Source organism: Leptonotus elevatus, chromosome 2 (assembly GCF_054856555.1).
Source record: "Leptonotus elevatus isolate MCC_2025b chromosome 2, RoL_Lele_1.0, whole genome shotgun sequence".
Lineage (NCBI taxonomy): Eukaryota > Metazoa > Chordata > Actinopteri > Syngnathiformes > Syngnathidae > Leptonotus > Leptonotus elevatus.
In genome coordinates this window covers 34650042-34669547 of record NC_141240.1, presented here as the reverse complement: position 1 = coordinate 34669547, position 19506 = coordinate 34650042, and the positions used below count along the sequence as shown (strand labels likewise).

Below are 19506 nucleotides of genomic sequence, written 5' to 3'. Positions count from 1 at the left end.
CGATAAAGCTGCTATCTCATTGAGCGCTGAATGCTTGCGAACGTAGCGAATTTAGGGTTTTCATCAGGATTTTTAAGACACTTATTACATGTCGCAAAGACATTTCTAAAATATTCAGCCAATTTTTCACTGTCTGCGAAGAAATTGAAACCTTTTATGAACACTGAAGAAAAATATAGCTAATTTGGTAGCTACATTTGCATACATTTTCGTTCAAGTATTTATTTAAATTTCCTCTTTATAAAAAATTATGCTAACACTGGGAACTGGGAAAATGAATAAAAATAAATAAATAATGTTGCCATTTTGGAAAACTATTTACAGTAGAAATTTTTAAGGAACTATTTAATTGCTTAGTTTAATTTAGCTTAACACATGCTGGTGACGTTGTTGGCAATTTGTGTTATAATAATTAAACAAAGCTGTCAATTCTTTATATGATTGAAATGAAAAGAAACTGATTTATTTTATTTTTTTACAATAATATTTTCTCTTTTACAGCAAATGAATATAGGCTTGAAATATTAGTTATCAGACTCCTTGACTATTAATAATCGGTGTCGGCTTGAAAAAAAACATATCGGTCTATCACTATTTTTTACATTAATGAGTGAAACATTACGATACATTTGGTTAGAAAACATTTTGTTAAAATGGATTGCTGTGATCCTCCAGTGCAGGAGGAACTCGTCAGGAACGTGGAACTTGGTCAGCTCATCGTAGGGCTGGCCAACAAATTGTCATTTAAACACAATTTCCATTTCAGCTTCTCATGATCATAAAAACAAGTTCAAATGCAACTTTCTTCTTCTACTGTTTTTTTTTCCGCACAATACGTGCACCACATTGCCCCTCAGAGTCCAAGGTACACAAAGCAAGAACATTATTATTTAAAAATGTATTCCATGATTGTTCTTTGCAGTTATATATTGGTAATGAATAAATACTAAGTTTCAAAATCATGCAGTAGTTGTGTTTATTAGTCATGATTTTAATATCTCGTAAAAAAAATTAATAATCATAATTATTTTTTGCGTTTTATTTTCGGGAGAGTTGTTTGCTTTCGTGAACTATTCAAATTTTCTTATCTGGTTGAGGTGACAGCTGAGTCGTACCATTCTAATCAACAGCGTATATTAGCATTTTTTTTTCCGCATATGAAATTAGCATTCAAACATGATTTGGGAGTGGTGTTGGTATGAAACATTATATGATAGCAATATAAGGTTGAATACTTGAAAGATGCAATATTTAATAACCCAAGCAGGATGGCTTTTTTTTTTTTTCTGGAAAGTAGTACTTTTTAAAATGCAAGGATTCTACCCGCCACCAACAAAATGCAAGCGGAAATAGTTATGGCTGACCAGGGAATGAAAAGTGGGTGATAGCGCCATATTTGTTTTATTTACACTTCCTATTGGTGTAATGGTCATGTTTCCAGCAAGTCGCAGTGACACACCAGATTATTATTTTTTTTGCCTTTCTAATACTGTATATTGATTAAGTGTATGGACTACTCATACTTCACACATTGTTTTATTTTATATATATATAAAGTAAATAACCTGGAAACGTCTTAGAATGTATGTGTGTGTGAAGACTTTCATCAATGTCGGGGCACGGTGCTGCCTAGCAACAAAAGTCGTGCAGTAGGCGAGAGTACTAGAGTTAGTTTGTGGCGTCTGGTGGTGCCCTATTTTTATTTATTGATCTTTTTTAACATATTTAAAAATGCCACAGCGGCACGCTGACAGAATCTTTTGTACGTTCGGTGTTTAAATCTCGGCTCGAGCCTTACTGTGTGGTTTGCGAGTTCTCCCCGTGCGTGTGTGGGTTTTCTTCCAGGACTCGAAATGACTCGTGTCAAAACTCAAATTTCACTTTGGCACAAAGTCTATACCAGAATGTAAACTCTTAACACATATTGCAAGCATTGTTTAATTTAAATCACACAAAATAGTGCTAATTTATTCATTCGAACGGTACGGACACATTGCTAACAAGAGAAAAGGCTTTAAAGCAGTACTTACTAAAAGTGAACCACTGCGGCTACGTCATCATCCCAAACTCTATTCCAAAGGTCTTAGAGCCATGATGCAATGAATAAAACAAGCTGACTAAATCACATAATAAGCGAACATTAATCTGCATGCAAACTTATCTTCGTGGCTGACCAGTTGATTCTTCTATAAAGTTATATAACTAATAATTTATGTATTTATTTATTTCCAAGCAGGCCTTCTCTAATGTATTTAACCTAACTGTTTTAACACATTTTTGTCTAAACCAACATAAGAACACGTTAAGTCTAAAGGGGACATAAAGCCACGGGACTCCCGCAGAGTCAAGAAGAAGGTAAATCATACGGTACTTGATAATTAGTCAAAATAACAGACTGGACTGACCATTTGTAACAATTTTGGCTGTTGCTATCAAATATTTTGGTATTCGGATATCCTACTGAAAATTGTATTGAATAAACAAATATTTGCATAAAATAAACAATATATTTTTTTGCTTGGTTAAAGAATAAATATAGAAGAGAAAACTCAAGGCAGAAAAATGTCTTCGAGCATGTTTTTTTTTTTTTTTTTAAGTACTTGAATAAGTGACCATATTAGGACATACAAGGTTTTGCAAACGCAACTTTACTATCAATGCCTTTTGTCTGCCATTACTTCCTCTGTTGCAGTCCTATAACTATTTTTTATTTTTTTGTCTCAAACCCGTACTGTGCTTATAGGAGCATAGTTTGGAGCTGTGTTTTTGTCCCCCTCCTCTTTCCTCATGTTTTTCTTTTTTTCTAAGAAAATTGGGGCACCACTCTTTGGCGACCCATTAGGCTTCCTTTAAAAAAATCAAATAAAAAAAAAAGTGTATTGGATGTGTTTTAACTGTAAAAATTTGGTTATTCAGTACGCATGAGTGACATGTGCAATGAGAATAAATGTAAGTCCATAATATGATGAAGTGAGGTTTTTTTTTTTTTTTACAGGCCAGGGAAACCATGTATGACTGATGCAGAAAATGAAATCCACAACTGTAACGAGGACAAACAGCATAGGAAATATCACTGTAGGTGTCCAAAAACGTACAAAAAAACAAACAAAAAAACACATACCGGTAGTCAACTGTATGTTTGTCATTGGAGGCACGCCAAATGTATCTACGATGGTGATGATTGACGGCTCATGCAAATCACACTTCACACGGGCCAAACGCCTCCTCTCCCGCAACGCTTCCAATCAGACGGAGCCATCGCGGCACCCACTGCGACACCAGCCCCTCCAAAGCCCCCAATGATGTCTATGGGATGACAGCTATTCCCTGGCACATCTCCAAGCAGCCAACAGTTGTCATACTCATCTGTCACCAGCGCAATGTGCTCGCTCGTCTGCTTTTCCTGAATGCGCATCAAGAGATATCCTATGAATTGCGCGCAAAGCCGATGGGGCGATATTTTCTCCGCAGGGGTGGGGCGGTCCAAACCTCAGCATCTGTCACAGCGCAACATCAAAAGGCCCCGAGCGGGTCATTTGGTCTTCAGGATGCCGTCCCAGAAGTGCATCATGTCATCTGCTCTGTGGGCCTTTCACCTCTACCAATGTCTTCTCGCCTCATCTCTTCATCCCGCACCCTCACCTCCCTCCTGCCCTTTTTTTTTTATTTTTCTTCAGCAGCAGTGCAAGTGACATTTATTAATGGCGAATTTATGTGCATGACCGCCCCGAAACCTGAACTGTGGCTCCGCCATCCCCGGAGAGTGTCCGTCAATGCCTGTAACCATCAGAGCGCCAAATACCTCGCTTTCAGGGCCTGTCAGCCCTGGAGGAGAGCCCTCGGAATGATTTATAGGATTATGAAGATGAGCGCTTGTGCACATTTGCGCTGCAATTGATGTGGACTAATAGCTTCACAGAAAAAGCGAGATTGGCCCGCTTTTCAAATGGTCATCCTTCAATATCCTCAAATTAATCTGCAATCGTTATGCAATGGCGCATTGACATGATTTATTTTTTTTGTCTTGTTCCGTAGCACAAATCACTCATATCTCAAATCGTCTTTGCCCATTGAAATGAATGGAAATGCCATTAAACCATTCCAGCCTGCCCAAAAATATTACGTGTAGGGTCCGGCAACCAATGTTTTTTTTTATGCAACACCATTTTTTGGCAGAAAAGAATACAAATTATTGAAAAATCGGGTGATTAATATCAATAAATATAAGATATATCATACATATATTATTCCTCACAAATAGCAGGTATCAGCAGTAAATATATTGTAAAAAAGAAAAGAAAACAAAAATGTCCTTATCGGTTCCCCAATATGCATTACGTGGCCCAATGCATTTAATTAAGGATGTTATAAGAACATTAATCCTTGCCATACTGTATGTGCGTGATTTATGTTGCACTGCATGTTTTTATTTTATTCTGTTCTTCTTCTTGTCTTTGTTTTTTAGGTTGTGTGTAAAATAGTAACTCCGGTTTTATTTTATTTTTTTTCAATATTTTGGCCTTTTCCCAAAGTTTTGGGGGAAATTATTATTAGCACTTAATAAAGAATTTTTGAGGTTTGTAAAAAAATTCATTTTTTAATTATTTTTGATTAATCTACGGGCCACTCAGACTGTGGTCAGGGGCTACATGTGGCCCATGGTTCGCCAGTTGCCTATCCCTAGTATAGATTTATGCTTAAATAATTGAACCATTGTTACTTGTGTTCAACTATTGTAAATGGTTAGAGTCACTGATCTGTATATATTACTGGACAGCCGATAGGGCAAGACTTTTTGAAGCCGCGAGGCCGCCATATTACTCCTCCCAAGAAACGTTTCTCGGCATACGATCCTATACATTTACAGTATCGAAATTGGAGAACATTTGAGACGGTACTTAGTAGAAACCGCATGATTTACGATGTTTTAAATTTGTTAAACATAAACAAGAGGACTTCAGACATTTTACAACTTGCCTTAAATACATGTATTAATTATATGCTTAACTCATTTGCTCCCCAAAACGTAGAAATACATTCTATTTTAAATGTTTAAGTGTCCCAAATACGTATTTATATGTTTTTTATGTTTTGTTTATGCTACAGCTTTGATCCAGCCTCTCAACTGCACAAAACGGTTGAAGCAATGGTAGTTATTATAAAAAGGGCCAGCAGGTGGCAGCAGAATAGAAGAGATCAACCAGGGCCATGTTGAAAACAAGCTGATTTACCCACAGTTCTAACCAGATTTGTAAATAAAAATGAAAGAATCTTTCTTTTGGTAGGTTCCATGTTTTTATAGCAATAGAACACAATATTCTGTGGGCCTTGCAAAATCAGTCAAAATCCAGTAAAACAGCCGGGAGAGAAGGGGATTGCTTCAGTGAAAATGGCTAGGAGTGAATGTTTACAGGGGGAAACGTGGATTTGTTTTCTTTATTAAAGAATTATACATATAATTCAACAAAAAGATGGCTAATCTAATATTGGGGTTTTAGGAACTGTGCGATAAAAGAAAAAGGGACCTCAAAGCCGTCCACTTCTGTACGTATAGTTTATATAATAGTCTGCTCGCGAGATGGGAGGAGTAAGATGGCCGCCCTGTGTCTTCAATGGCTTGCACGGGCGTGTATGAGCTATTGGCTATCCAGCATTATATAGAGATCAGTGGTTAGGGTGCATAAAGGTAAAAAAAAACAATCGACAAACATCAACCGTTTGGATGATTATTTTACTCTAACACTGCATCCTTATTAACATTAAGCAAAAAATAATAATAAGTAAAAAAATAAATACATCTGACAATGAGAGCGCCACTGTCACCAACTGTAATGGATCTTCAATTACACTTTTTTATAGTATAATTCATATCTGAAGGTGCAAGTAAATGAGGCAGGCAAGCACAAACGCGTAAAGCCAAACAAACATTCTTCATCATGTTCATCTCATCAATTACTCAAAAAACAAAACAGAAGTATGACATATCGGAAACATAGGCGACTATGCATCCTGTATGTATAAGAGTATAAATATTAAAGGCAGCAAATACACACAAATTGACATCCACTTGCTCTAAGAATGGCTGGCTGCCGTTCCTGAACGCTGCTTATAGTAGAACATGTGATGTTTTATTCATCATACTTGCAGCCGCAGACTACAAAATGCTGTAAAGGAATGCTGCGACTTTAATTGCATAGCCCAGGGGAGTTGGTTGCCATAGCAACATTCAAGCAGTAGAACGAGAAGCTATCTAATTAAGGCGCAATTCTTCGACCTTCTCTACTGTGCGGGGAGGATGGCCGACGTGAGCCTTGTTGACTTGATTGGCTGAGTAGACGACAACAGGAAAAATCAACTTAAATGCGGCGCAAGTCGTGACGAGTCGGCGAGACCTCAAATGGAAGCCGCGCACCTTCCATGTTTGAAACGGAGAACGCTTTGGCATCATGGGAGGCCTCGCCGCAGCGTGCACTCGGCTCGTTTCCATGGCGATCCGCACTCGCAGCACACGCCGTTTGTTCAGTGCCCACTTGTGGACTGTTTGTTTTTTTTAATCTCTGGTTTACATGTGAAAATAGAAAGCGAGGTTGCGCTGGGGCACCGCGAGCGCAAATGATGCGCGGGCCCACAAGACTTTGCTGGTGATTGCTCACAGCTGGTTGGAAGAAAGCGGCACACAGTTTGATGCCCAAGCAGAAGGCGCAGATTTGCTTGCAAATTTCAATGATGCTTTTTTGTTTTTGGGCGCCACGCTGGACGAGTGGCTTGCACATCTGCTTTTCTCCTTTGTACTCCCGATCCAGGCCCGGACTGGGCCATCTGGAGGACCGGGACGATTCCCGGTGGGCCGTCCTATAGTTAGTGCTGCGAATCAGCAGGCAGGAATGACCATTTTGTTTCAAAATCACGCAGCCAGCAGCCCACACATTATCAGCCCATAAATAAAGAGTTGACTTTCTCCTTGTCAATCAACTGTAACGCCAGTCACTCTTACAAGCCATTATATATAGCACTGCCTGCCTGACTTTGTTACTAAGGGTGTCACCGAGTTACAATAATTTAATATCAAAAGAAGCAAAACTTTAATCCACAAATAGAAACCATAAAATGTGTTCCTAGTAACACCAACAAAGCATGATGGGAAAGCCTGCTACGGTTACCCCTATAAAGCCTGAACCATGATGTATATGAGAGAAAATTCAGATTCTTTGTAAATAGAGTATTTATTGATCCTTTTGAGCAATAATCTGATTTATGACTTACTGACTTATTTTTGCGCCACACTTGAGAATTTTGTTGACCACTTAGTAAGTTAGCAACTAATTAAAGTAGATCGATAAACTTTCATATTCATTAATTGTTCACTTGCCTTTATTTTCCCTGCACACTCATAGATTTAAAAAAAAATCTGATTTTTTTTAGGGGAGATTGTGTTTTAATGGTTTGTAGAGAAAATCCTTGAGTGTTTCAGTGTTTTTGAAACATTTTTGGGTTTACAAAAAAATATATTCCCAAAGCAATTCATTTTCTGTTTTGAATTTTATTTTCAGCTGTGAAAACAAATGCAAAAATAAAACAAAAATGAGTTTCAAGTGAACGCAACTTAGAAGGGACCGTCTTGTGCGGTTCTGTCCAAACAACATTTTGTGAGATTCTCTCGATAACGGGCTGAGTCCAAACTAAAAGTCCCGTCTTAAAAAAACAACATCAAATGACAAAACACCCCAAAAAATAAATCGATAGCAAAGTACAAAGAAACACAAAGTAATTCATAGCCAAATAAGTCAAGTCAAACAGCAGAAGTCCAATGTATAGTTTTAAGTTGTTATATCATTATTCACCACCAGATGGCAGACATCACTGATTAGGAAGTGTGTACCATTTCATATTGTTTATTGTAATACAGATTAATTCATTGCCTGTGTTTGTTAAAAAAACAAACATGGCAAGGATCACAATTGTAACATTGAGGGGGGGATTGAAATGAGATTTTTCAAATGTTTAAACTCAATTTAGTTTCAACTTTTTTATTTCTCTCTCTCTCGTTTTTTTAGGTCAAGCCACCAAGAAGACGTACGTGAACTACAACAACCTCAGGATTTGATGTGCCGGAGGACGAACGCTGCTTGTCTGTCATTTGTGATTGAAAAGAAAAAGGGAAGCTCCCGAGGAAGCAGGAGAGGCTTGCCAGCGTCACGGCACGTCCTGCAGCACCCGAGCGCTCGCACAGGATGGCGGAGCGCATCTCACCTCCATCCGGACTCGATCGAGACGCGCGGTGCTGCGGGCTGCCGCGGCGGCGTCTGGCGGAGGTTTATGACCCGGGCGCACAACAAGCTGACCCCTTAAAGGGCCACGTAGGACAGCGGCTCTGCTTTCCAGATACTTTCTTTTCCAATGTCATTAAAGCCATATTCTCTTGGGGTTGCCATTATCTGATTTCTATTCTGTATTGTTTCCAAGTGATTTTCTTCTGTGCCTCTATTTGCTCCAAGTACATCAAATTACCTTGAACAGCGAGCTCTGCCACATACAGTATTTTCTTTTACACAAATTAATTTTAAAAAAAAGATTGAACCCACATGATGATTATATTTGAGTGCTGGGCATTGTACTACGTATATATTTTTTGTAAATATTTGAGAGTATTTTCATGTTTGGAGTACTAAAATAGATAAGCAGTCTGTGTTCAATGGCATTTGGATGGTAACGGGAAGCACCACAAAGTGTTGACTTTGCATGTGCCAATGTATGTCTGTTCTATTTGATGTAAGCAAAAAAAAAAGAGAAAAAAAAATCCAGAAATAAAAGATAACCATTATGAGCTTCGGCATACTCCTGCGCTTTGTTTTCTCTTACCAGAAATCATTGAAACGACAGAATATGGCTTTAATCTGTTGCTGCATTTTCCCCCTCTTGTATGTGAACGCATGTTTGTTTTTTGTAGCCTTTCCTTGTGGTACCTAGCAACTGTGTGACAAGCACTCGCAGCGACCGTGCAAGTATGTTGTGATGTCTGTCAATTGATCAACATGTAATAAATGAGTTTGTTATCTTTGATACAATCCCGGCGTCGCCGCATGTCGCTTTTCTTTCGCTTTTCTTTCGCTCGCACGTGTGAGTGACTTCCCAGTCAGCTGCTGCTCAGACTCAAGTATGAACAAGCGGCCTTAATCAGCGCGGCGGCGTTCATGTAAACTGTTGCAAAATGTCAGCGTCTCGTCCCCCCCGCGCCAAACAGGCCACGCTCGAGAGCGGCGCTGTCATGCGGAGGAGATGAGACCCGGCGAGAGGAGACCAAGTCGACTCTCGTACTCTTTGCTCTTTTCTGTCTCAGCCCGTCTTCATCTCCCACCGCTCAGACGCTTTCCAAGTTCCAGCAGCCGTGTCAGATCAGTTTGTCCCTGCCGAGTTCAACCTGCAGCAGCCAACTTACTCACTCTTGACAGTTAAAAAAATATATATATATAATATTAGAATGTCAATGTCAAGGACCAAATATACAAAAAATAAATAAAATCAACAAAAATGAAGAATTCCTACAGAAATAGGGACCTTGCTGCTTGAGCCCTAATTAAAATGGATGCTCAGGGATGTATTTTGTGACCAGTAACTCTACGCGGGGATGCGTTAAGGCCGAGATACACCAATCCGAGGTCGGCCAAATGTGGCGTAGAAAAAGGACGTAAATACACACCGCATCGACTATTACGTACCTTCAGCACATGCGCGAAAAGTAATTCCCCTCCGTACCATCTGCGGCGGTAGTCATGATTCCTAAAGGCAACCGGCAACCTCTTTACAGGGGCGGGATATAGAAACGTAAACAACTCATACCGGTGTTGACAGCGGCGCCGGGGTAAACGCGGCGGCCAGCTGGTGAAGTCCCCGAACGCATGGATGTACTCCGTTGTGGCGTATCCTGGACCCTGTCGACTCCTGGCTGTTACCGATCGTCGATTCACCTGAAAAACTTTGGCCGTGCTGCCCTCCGCGTTTTGGACACGGTGCCGACCTCCAGCTTCTAAAGGAGCTTCCTCGAGCCCGCCGGACATTCACCCGTGCTGCTCCCACAAGGACCGCGCTAATAAATGTGCGGTCATTCACAAACAAAACGTTTATTTTGAGGGAGTTTTTCCTTTCCAACAATTTGGATTTCCTCTGCCTGACGGAGTCCTGGACTGTCGCTGGTGAGTCCACCGCTATGATTGAATTACTACCACCTGGCAGTGCTTACTTGGATGCTCCGAGGACGTCGGGCCAAGGTGGAGGAGCGGCGACTATTTAAAATAAATAGATAAATAAATAAATGTAAGCGATGTCTAATTCCCACATCGATCACAGCTTTGAAGTCACCTTCTTTGAAGTCGGCCAAACTGTCACTGTGCTGTGCTGTGATTTACCGACCTCAAAAATACAATAAGGACTTTTTAAATTACTTTGCAAATCTTCTTGCCGAAATCATGCCAAAATATGATCATATCCTCTTTATGGGGGACTTTAATATTCACGCGTGCTGTCCTGAAAAACCATAAAGTTGAGTACTGTTTATCCGCGTTGTCACTTGCTCTTCTTGCACCGCGCGCTGATTCGCTGATACATGCTCTTAATATATTTAAATATTTTTTCCCCCAATATTTAAAAAAAATCTAGTTTGTAGCAATCCACAGTATGGACAAGGTGGCGCCTCCTTGTTTTTGTTATGCCTATGCAACAGTTTTTTGTATTGGCCAACAGTGTATTTGATCCCGTGGAAATGTACGCGTAATCGTGACGCGTGGCAGCACCAAGAAGCCAGTTTTTTCTTTAACTATTAATTAATAAGGTAAACCTGTGGACCTCCAGTCCAATTTTTTTGCTATCCAGCAGTGGCGTCCATGGCTGATCAGCTCCAAATTTTTTCAGGATTTCTCTCGCCCATTTACCCAATAGCGATTTTTGACAAATGATGCGGGGTATGTAAAAAAAAAATCTTATTTATGTATTTTTTAATCTTAGAAAGCACTATAAAAGTTCAGTCCATTTACAATTGACCATCAAAAAATGGCACAACCGTCAGCTGTCTCGACTGAGATGCATAATCGCAGTGATCCTTGCGTGACTTCAAAATACGTAATAATGATACGTTATATGAATTGATTCCTACAATGATTCAGAGTACAATCCAACTCGCCAAACATCAGCACTAGCCAGCTTCTTCTTTTTTTTTTTTTTTCATTTGATGCAGTTGATGAAAAAATTTGGTCCAGCAACTGCAACTATCAACTTACTGTCTTGAATCAATACCATAAGAATGAAAGACGTCGGAATGTGCCTGCTTGTGTTCAACTCAATCTCACCAAAATCGCATTAGACAAGCTGTGCCAGTTTTTAGACATGCTCTGAGCAGGCATAAATTTACACCGACTTTTTCACACCACATCTCCAAGGACACGCCAAGGCTGCACCGGGATGTCCGGTTTGACGCAGACGGCTCTGCCAAACTGGCAAATGCACAGAAATGAAGATACGCCGCTGATGTGCCGCCTATGGAAAGAGTACCAAAATTTTTTTTCACATGAATAAAAATCACCACAATAAAATAGACAGCAAAAAAAAAACGTACTTTGGAGCCCTGCTCTGTGACGTGGACTTTCCCAATTGCAGGTAAGTTTGGCACATACCCCCCACGAACGATGAATGAGCTTGACTGCATCGTAATATCTGCAACGGTAGCCAAGTGTGTCAGACAAATAAAGCCTCCTCCCCAATTAGAAGCCGGAGCGAAGGTGCCGTCTATTTTTCTTGTTGCTTGTGTTTCTATTTGTACAGCGCGTCTCCTCACTCCTGTGGGAGCAGATGGTCTTTACTTCTCTTGTCACTTTGCCTTACACGCAGCCAAGAAAAGTCCCACTTACTGTACGCCCAATTAGAACAAGTGTCTCCCACACAAAATTAATTGCCTGTGTCAGTGTCTTTGCAACTAGTCAGAGGGGGATGAGTGCAATTTAGATTTGCCGCTGAGCTCACTATCTTGCAGCATTTTGGATGTTGTTTAAAGGCAACGGAGACACCGCGTTTGAAATGCAGAGTGTGTTCTGAACGCGGCTTCTCCATGGTTGTTGTTTTTTTCTCTCTCTCTCTCGCTCTCTCTCTCTCTCTCTCTACGTAGCGACACACCATCTTTTTATTCCCGTTCCAAGCTCTCCTCCACGTAACGGCCCACCTGCTCCCGCTGCTTCCCGAGGAAATCTCTGCAGGGAGACAACAAAGATGGAAAGCTAATCATGGCGGACTAAAAGAAAGGCTCATTCCATCAGCAGCGAGTCTTACAGTAAATGGTCCAAACTTTCGGGACTGCCAGCGGAAGCTGATTACTCAGGGAAGTCATTTGAAGTCGATTTTGTACACGGCACCGTCACGGACTGAAAGCTGTCTAGACACTTATAAACTTGTCAAGTAAGATACACGATATCTGCACTCCGTGTGACCCAGTTGGGGGAGAGAAAGTCATCTGGTCAAACAGTGCTGTTTTGGTTTACATGATAGTTTCGGAGAAGGGAAGCATACATTTGAAAGTTAGTGCAAATGACACTTTATCGTTATCATTTACAGTGGCGTCTTGAGATACAAGTGGTCCGACTTGTGACCTTTTTTTTTTTGTTTTGACAAAAATAATTACACTTAGGGTTGCCAAATTGGATTTATGGGGGGGAAAAAGGGACACCTGACCAAGCTCGGACACTTGGACAGTCAAGCCTGAAATTATTCATACCCCCAGCAAATTTTGAATATGTGGACATTTTAGCATGACAAATTCCCAAAACACACAGCAAACGTGGTTAAGAAATGGTTCCTGGACAGAAATATTACCAATTTGCAGTGGCCCAGACAGTCCAGACTCGAATTCAGTTGAAAATCTGTGGAGGGAACTAAAGATCTGGTTGATGACAAGAAGAGCTCATCACGAAAGATGACTGGGCAAAAATATCAGCCGAGTCATGCAAAAAGATGATCAGCAAATAAAGGATGCGTTTTATTTGCTGTAATAGCCAATAAAGGCTTTTCCTTAGATTTTTGAGGAGAAAAGTATAAATAATGTTGGACGTGCCACTTTTTGTTCAAATATAAAAACTGAGAATTGTTCCCCCCACAGAGACAGAGAGAGACTGTAATGCAATGTATGTCCCTCATCACTAAACAAACTGAACTTAGTGTAATGTTTATTATTCTGCTAGTCACACACACACTGTAAACTACAAACAAGGCATACACTCTAAAAAACAATAAGATACAAACACGAAGTGGCAACATATATTATTCTAGAAAAACCTCTCCCACAATTACTGAAAATCCCGCTGTTCTTCTCTGCACTCTTTCGTCGTGACTCACTGACTTCCCCGGCCTCCGTGAGAGGACTGAAATTACCGTAATGACAGCAGTACCTTTTCTGTAAAACACAAAAGCTTAACAATTTTTCAGGTGCCAGAATTACGGTAATCCAAAGTGCACCTATGGAAATGTTCCGCCGGCGGCACGCTTGGTAACAAAGGGTTCCACAGTAGCGCAGGGGACATTTTTAGACTACAGAATTAAGGAAATCAAATTAGCTTTTGGTATTCTTAAATAAAACAAAACAAAAAAAATGGGACAAATTGTGTCCTGTGAGAGATTTTTATTTACCCAGGACAGCTGGTAAAAAAAAGAGAGCAATTCTGGGGAAAAACCCGGACGGCCGGCAACTCTAATTACACTTGGTAACTTAACTGTAGCGTCTGCTAGCTTAATGCTAACACATCATAGGAAACACCATTGGCTGGATAATGAATATCATTTATGTGGTGGTACTATAACGCTTAAACATATGACCAAGTGAATTACATCTTATTCATTTAAAACAAAAATGTTGCCTTAGCCCCCACTCACTTAATGCTGACATAAAATGGAAAACATGCTAACGATTAGCATTGATAGTTGTTGTTTTGCAACTGTTTAAGCAGCAGATATTTGAACCAAATAATATCACTTTTTTTTTAACAAAAAAAAACAAAGAAAGCAACATTGCTTTAAGAGCTGCCCCCACTATCTTAAAGTCAACATAATGCAGAAAACTGTAACGATTAGCATCGATAGTTGTGTGTTTTAAAACATTTTAAGCAATAGATATTATTTTAAACCTAAACAACACGTGGAAAGAAAATGTAATACCCACAGGCATATTTTCTTTATCCTCTGCAAGAAAGGACTAATACTGCAGTATATATATAGTATAAAGAAATTCTTCGTTTATTATACCGCCACCTGGTGGCCAAGGCAATTAATAAACCCTGATAGACAAAAGGATTTAGTTCTTTAGCTTCTGTCTAAATATTATTTTTTAGATTTTTATAATTTCTTTATTCAAAAGCATATTATGATGAATTTTGTTTGTACTTTTGGGGCAGCTGGAGCAAATAAAGGGCCTTTCCATTAAGGTGGGTGGATCAATCCAAATATCAATATTATCGAGACCAAGTCAGTATCGATATAGGGTCGATACCGGTACTATAATATCAATCTAGTATTTTAGTTTCCGATAACAGGTATATCACAGTAGCCAAAGACAGACTTGCTCCCGCTCTCCCTCCTCCCCTCCTGTGTTTCGATCGTGTACCATCACGTAACTTAGCATCTCATTTTTGTATGATTGTATAGATTACATGAACACATACAGTATTGTGGTTGAAAAATATTTTTTGGGGGTATGTTGTTTTTTGTTTTATATTCGTTGTTGCATGATAATGTTTAACATCTTGTTTATTTAGGTTGAAAAAGAAGTGATGAAGGCAGATTTGTTCATTATTTGTTGTATTTGTAGTTTCTGAACAGTATATGATAAAGTATTTTGTTATGGTTAGAATGTTTCTGGGGGGGGGGGGTATTTTCTATTTATCATTAAACATTGTCCTAATTTTGTCCTTGTCCTGTAAAAAACACTAAAGCACTTAAAGGTGGAAAATTGATTGTGAGTAAGCAATTCGATGATGCAGCTAAAATTATAATTATTTACCATAATAAAAAATAAAAAAAAGTATCAATATCGGTATCAGTATCAGTGATACTTGCCATGTATTCACTCGGTATCGGATCGATACCAAAATTTGGAGTATCGCACACCACCAGCGAAAAGATGATTTGAGATACAAATGTTTTGAGCGTGATTTCGAATGAATTAAACTTGCATACGGAGGTACCAGTGTAAAAAAACAAACAACAACAAATATGTACATGCAACAAAAAACAGACACGACAACATGTGTCAAATTGAAGACCAACGTTATCTGTTGACAAAAGGATTCACGCAACAACTTGGCACCGCTAACATGCATAAAGACAACGGTCTCAGGCTTTTCCTCCATCTGAGTTTTTTGCCGTCTTTGTTAGAGCTCCGCCTTTGAGCAAGGCCTGGCTTATCATGTCAGAACTCCTGATGTGCTCCTTCACAGACAATTTACTGATGCCGAGTCTTGATTAGCTCTGTTTCATGGCTCCTGGGCCCCGCACTTTCCTATCTCTCCATAACTGTCCAATTACCCATCTACAGCCAGAGTGAAACCTTATCTGCTTCCCATCAGTGACCAGCTGAAGCCTGATATGTCTCAGAGTGGATAAAGATGCTCCTTAGATTTTTTTTTTCCCCCCCGCACTGTATCTTCTGCTCTCGCTTTCACTTTCCCGTCCAGGCTAAACTGTGAACAGCGGAGCAAACCGCAAGTGTAACCACAGACCTCAGGAGGCCATCACTAACCTCGTGGATTACAAACTACCCTATAGAGATTGTTCTTCCACTTTCATGGAAGTCTCGAAATCGTGAGGATTTTTTTTTACTGACATGGAATTGAGATTTGCTTGTCAAATTTGGCCAACCAATCAGATAATTGGATCAGCTAGCTTGCCCTGTGAGTTGAATTTGAAATCAGATTGGTGAATGAGTTGCAAGACTTTTTAGAGGTACGACCCAACATCGTTCTTTTTGTTGTTGTTGCTGTGACATGCAAGCACAGGCTTGAGTTATAAGCGCTGTCTGAGGAGGTTTTTACGCCTACAGAAAGCAATGGCTGGAGGTTCGTTTTACAATGTACATCTTTGGCCATGAGTGTTGTAGTCAGATGATCATTTCAGTTAGTTCGTTTTGAAAAAGAAAACAATTTGTTGAAGTTTTTCCCCATTTTTGCCTTAACTCCAAAATGGCTAACTGCAGGAATGTAGGTGATAAAAACTCAGATGGCACATTTGAGGTGTCACAATCAGGTTGAAAACCCTAAAAGAAAAGAATATTGCTATTGATACATGTAACAAACGATTATCAGTGCATTTAGTTAGATAATAGAAATAAATTACATAAAGACATTTAACAAGTATTCATCCATTTTCCAAACCACGCATACCAAACAAATTAACCACATGGCAGAAGTAGAAGCTAAGCTAACAAGGCTAAGGTGAGGGTTAGGCTCCAGGTAATCGCATTCGCAGGCCACATTACTTCGCACTAATAGCATTTAATGCTAATTGCTAAGCGAATGGCTACTAACTAGAGTGGAATTCTACTAAAATTTGAAAATTTTAGTTAAGCATGTTAGCAATAGCATATTTAAGACAAGTAACACAAGGAAGTGTGACAGCTCTGATGAAGGCTGAAGTCAAAACTGTCAGCAAGGCAAGAGGATTTTCTCTTTATACTGTGGACAAATATTTTTTTCTGGGGGAAAAAAAAGAAACGCTAAACTCAGTGAAAAGTAGACAAGATGAATGCCATAGTGTATGTTAGCATTAGCATCATGGCCTAAGGCTACCATTCAGCTAGCATTACCTTGCTATGCTAAAAGCTACAAACATTTGAGTTAAAGCATTGCGCATTAGCATAACATGAACATGTAGACAATTAGCTCAACCGAATCTATCAGTGGTATGCCTCCAGTTCCTTCAATGAGGCTCTCCTTTTTATCACTAAAAGTTTAAGTCTTGAGGTTTGCTTATTTGGGTTTCTTGTGACCCCAGTCAAGCAACTCACACAAGCAGCTTATCTGTTTCATTTCATGTCCTGGTTTTGCCGCTTCCTCTTCCTTTTGCCTCCTCCTGATTGATCTACTTCCTGTCATATTTCAAAGTAAGAGGCTGGAGCTCATACCTATTGAGCAGGGCACAACAGCGAGAACTTGACAGCACACACACACAGGGACGGGTACACTGAATATAATGAAGTGCCGATACAAACATGCGTAGGGTGTACTTAAACTATATATGACTGTGCATTACAGTAAAATAATCATTTTAATCTCACACATTTTTGGGGATGATGGGATTCAAATATGGACCACAAATGACAGAGCTGTAAGTCAATATTGCACGTATGGAAAGCCGAGTCAAAAGGTTTCTCAGCCTCCATTGAAGGCTGCTGCTTCGTTAATTTGTTCCTTGACAAAGGCCTTATCTCAGGCCACACTTCCTTACCTGTGCGTGTGTGTGTGTGCGCGCGCGCGCATGTGTGTGTTAGTGTATTTTTAATCAGAGGAAGAGAGCAGGCATCGTTCTCATCACATTAATGTCTCCTTATTTATTTGCCTCTCCGGTTCTTTCGAGCTGTCTCCGCCTCACAACCCTTGTGTTCCTTGGGGGCTTAGTTAGGGGGTGGGGGTGGTGGTGGCGGTGGGTGTTGAGAGAACCCATTTGAAATGTGCTCATTTGACAGTCGTTAGAGATATGGATGGTGACAGTGGACAATTAGCTCAGTCACCTCCTTTAGCTTCACTCGTCTTGGGCTGGGGGATTTAGTGTGGCCTGTCGCCGTCTTAATGAGCGTCGCACCTCTCGCCAACACACGCAAACTTTTCATTCCGTCGACCCTGAGGATTTTTTCAATATTAGGTATCTGTCTTGGCCCACCTAACTCATTCACTGCACCGCATTCACTATAGACGTCAAAAATTAATTTGAACTATTTCTATTAGTTCCCCCCCCCCCCACATTTGTTTACAAGAGTATGAAAACCTAGAAAAAATGTATTGTACATTTAGAACAGATAGCAAATTTCTCAAGTTAACTAGTGAAGTCATGCGATTAATTACAATTTTACAATTTTTTATCGCATGATGCCCCTAATTTAAAAAAAAAAAAGAAGAAGAAAAGATTATTAAAAAATTAGGGGCATCAGACGACTAAATGTTTTAATTGTAATTAAAATTTAAAAAAATTAAATTAAAATCGCATGACAATAGTTAACTCACGATTAATCACAAATTTGATATCTGTTCTAAATGTACAATTTAAAAAATTCTAGGTTTTCATACTCTTGTTAACAAAAGTGGAGAAAAAAATGTGAAATTAATAGAAATAGTTCAAATGAATTATTGACATCTATAGCCGTCAATGGCAGTGAATGAGTTAATTGACTGCCGTATTATTGATATAGATGAGGGGGATGAATATTGTTCAGCGTATGTGTGAACAACTACACTAATCATTTGTTGGGCAAAATAAATGGAAGCAGGTTTGAACCCCAGCACACAATTTGTGATCTTTTATTCTCTAGCACCTATTATTTCATTTGATTGTGTTTTATGTTCAATCTTATGTACCACCATTTGTTATAGCTGTGTGTTTGTTTGTTTTTTAGTACTCTATAAATAGAACTGGGTTCAAGGCAGCCCTGCTCTTTCCTCTCACAACTGACTTGCCTTGTCAATGTGTGCACCTGCTCCAAATCAGTGATAGAGGTGGTGGCAAAAAGGATTCACCAGGGGCACTCTTGTGTGCAATGTTGGCTTTTTTTTTCTTTTTTTTTTTTTAAACCCTCAGAACAAAGTTACCTGCACACGCAGGGTACAAATGTTTTTTTAATGTGCCCAATAAGGAATAAGTTATGGTTTCTGATTTATGCAACATGTGCGTAGGTGTTTGTATATGTAGGTGATAAACACTCATGGCACGTTTCTTGTTCTTTATACTTTATTTAAATTTGAGGTGTCACAATCAGGTTGAAAACCTTAAAGGTGCATTGTGCAGTTTAAAAAGGTAATATCAAAGCTTTTTCTACATCATGCGTGCTCCACCAATGCCCGGGATGGGTACGACTGTTTTATTCTGACTGCACCTATCAGCTTTTATCTTCCCTTTATAGTAAAGTGTGCGGACCCTCTCACTCCACAGTTTCTTTGGGGAGGTCGTGTTTTTTTATTTTTTTTACCTCATTTGAAGTCATGTCTTCGTTTGTCAACTGTGGCTGTCGCTTTAAGATCTCGTACGTACTCGCACGCGCACTATGAACGAGCCTGACACCGATGTTGCAATTGCGCTTTGGGCCAGAGGTGGCAGTAGCGAGTTAAAAAGTGACAAACTGCACAAAGATCCTTTCAAAGAAAATAAAATTGCTATTGATACATTTAACAAACTTAGATTATCCGTGCATTTAGGCCAAGTATACACGTAGCCGTTTATTTTTTTTCAAACGGGAGTTATTTTTTTGCGGCTTCACACGTCCGCGGGGATTTT

At 39.6% G+C, this 19506-nt stretch overlaps 1 protein-coding gene across 2 annotated transcripts in view; it reads left to right on the top strand.

Moving 5' to 3' along the window:
* grm7 (glutamate metabotropic receptor 7) overlaps window positions 1–9065 on the top strand; it is a 140357-nt gene extending 131292 nt beyond the window's left edge. The window contains exons 10-11 of one of the 2 annotated variants that reach the window (XR_015094076.1): window positions 2996–3075; window positions 8055–9065. Coding sequence is in view for 1 of the 2 variants with exons in the window: in XM_086068667.1 (XP_085924793.1) it covers window positions 8055–8104 (50 nt within the window). In the remaining variant the exon portion in view is untranslated. The remainder of the gene's footprint in view (window positions 1–2995; window positions 3076–8054) is intronic. The other variant, XM_086068667.1, reaches the window with a different exon arrangement.
* Window positions 9066–19506: the final 10441 nt, after the last annotated feature.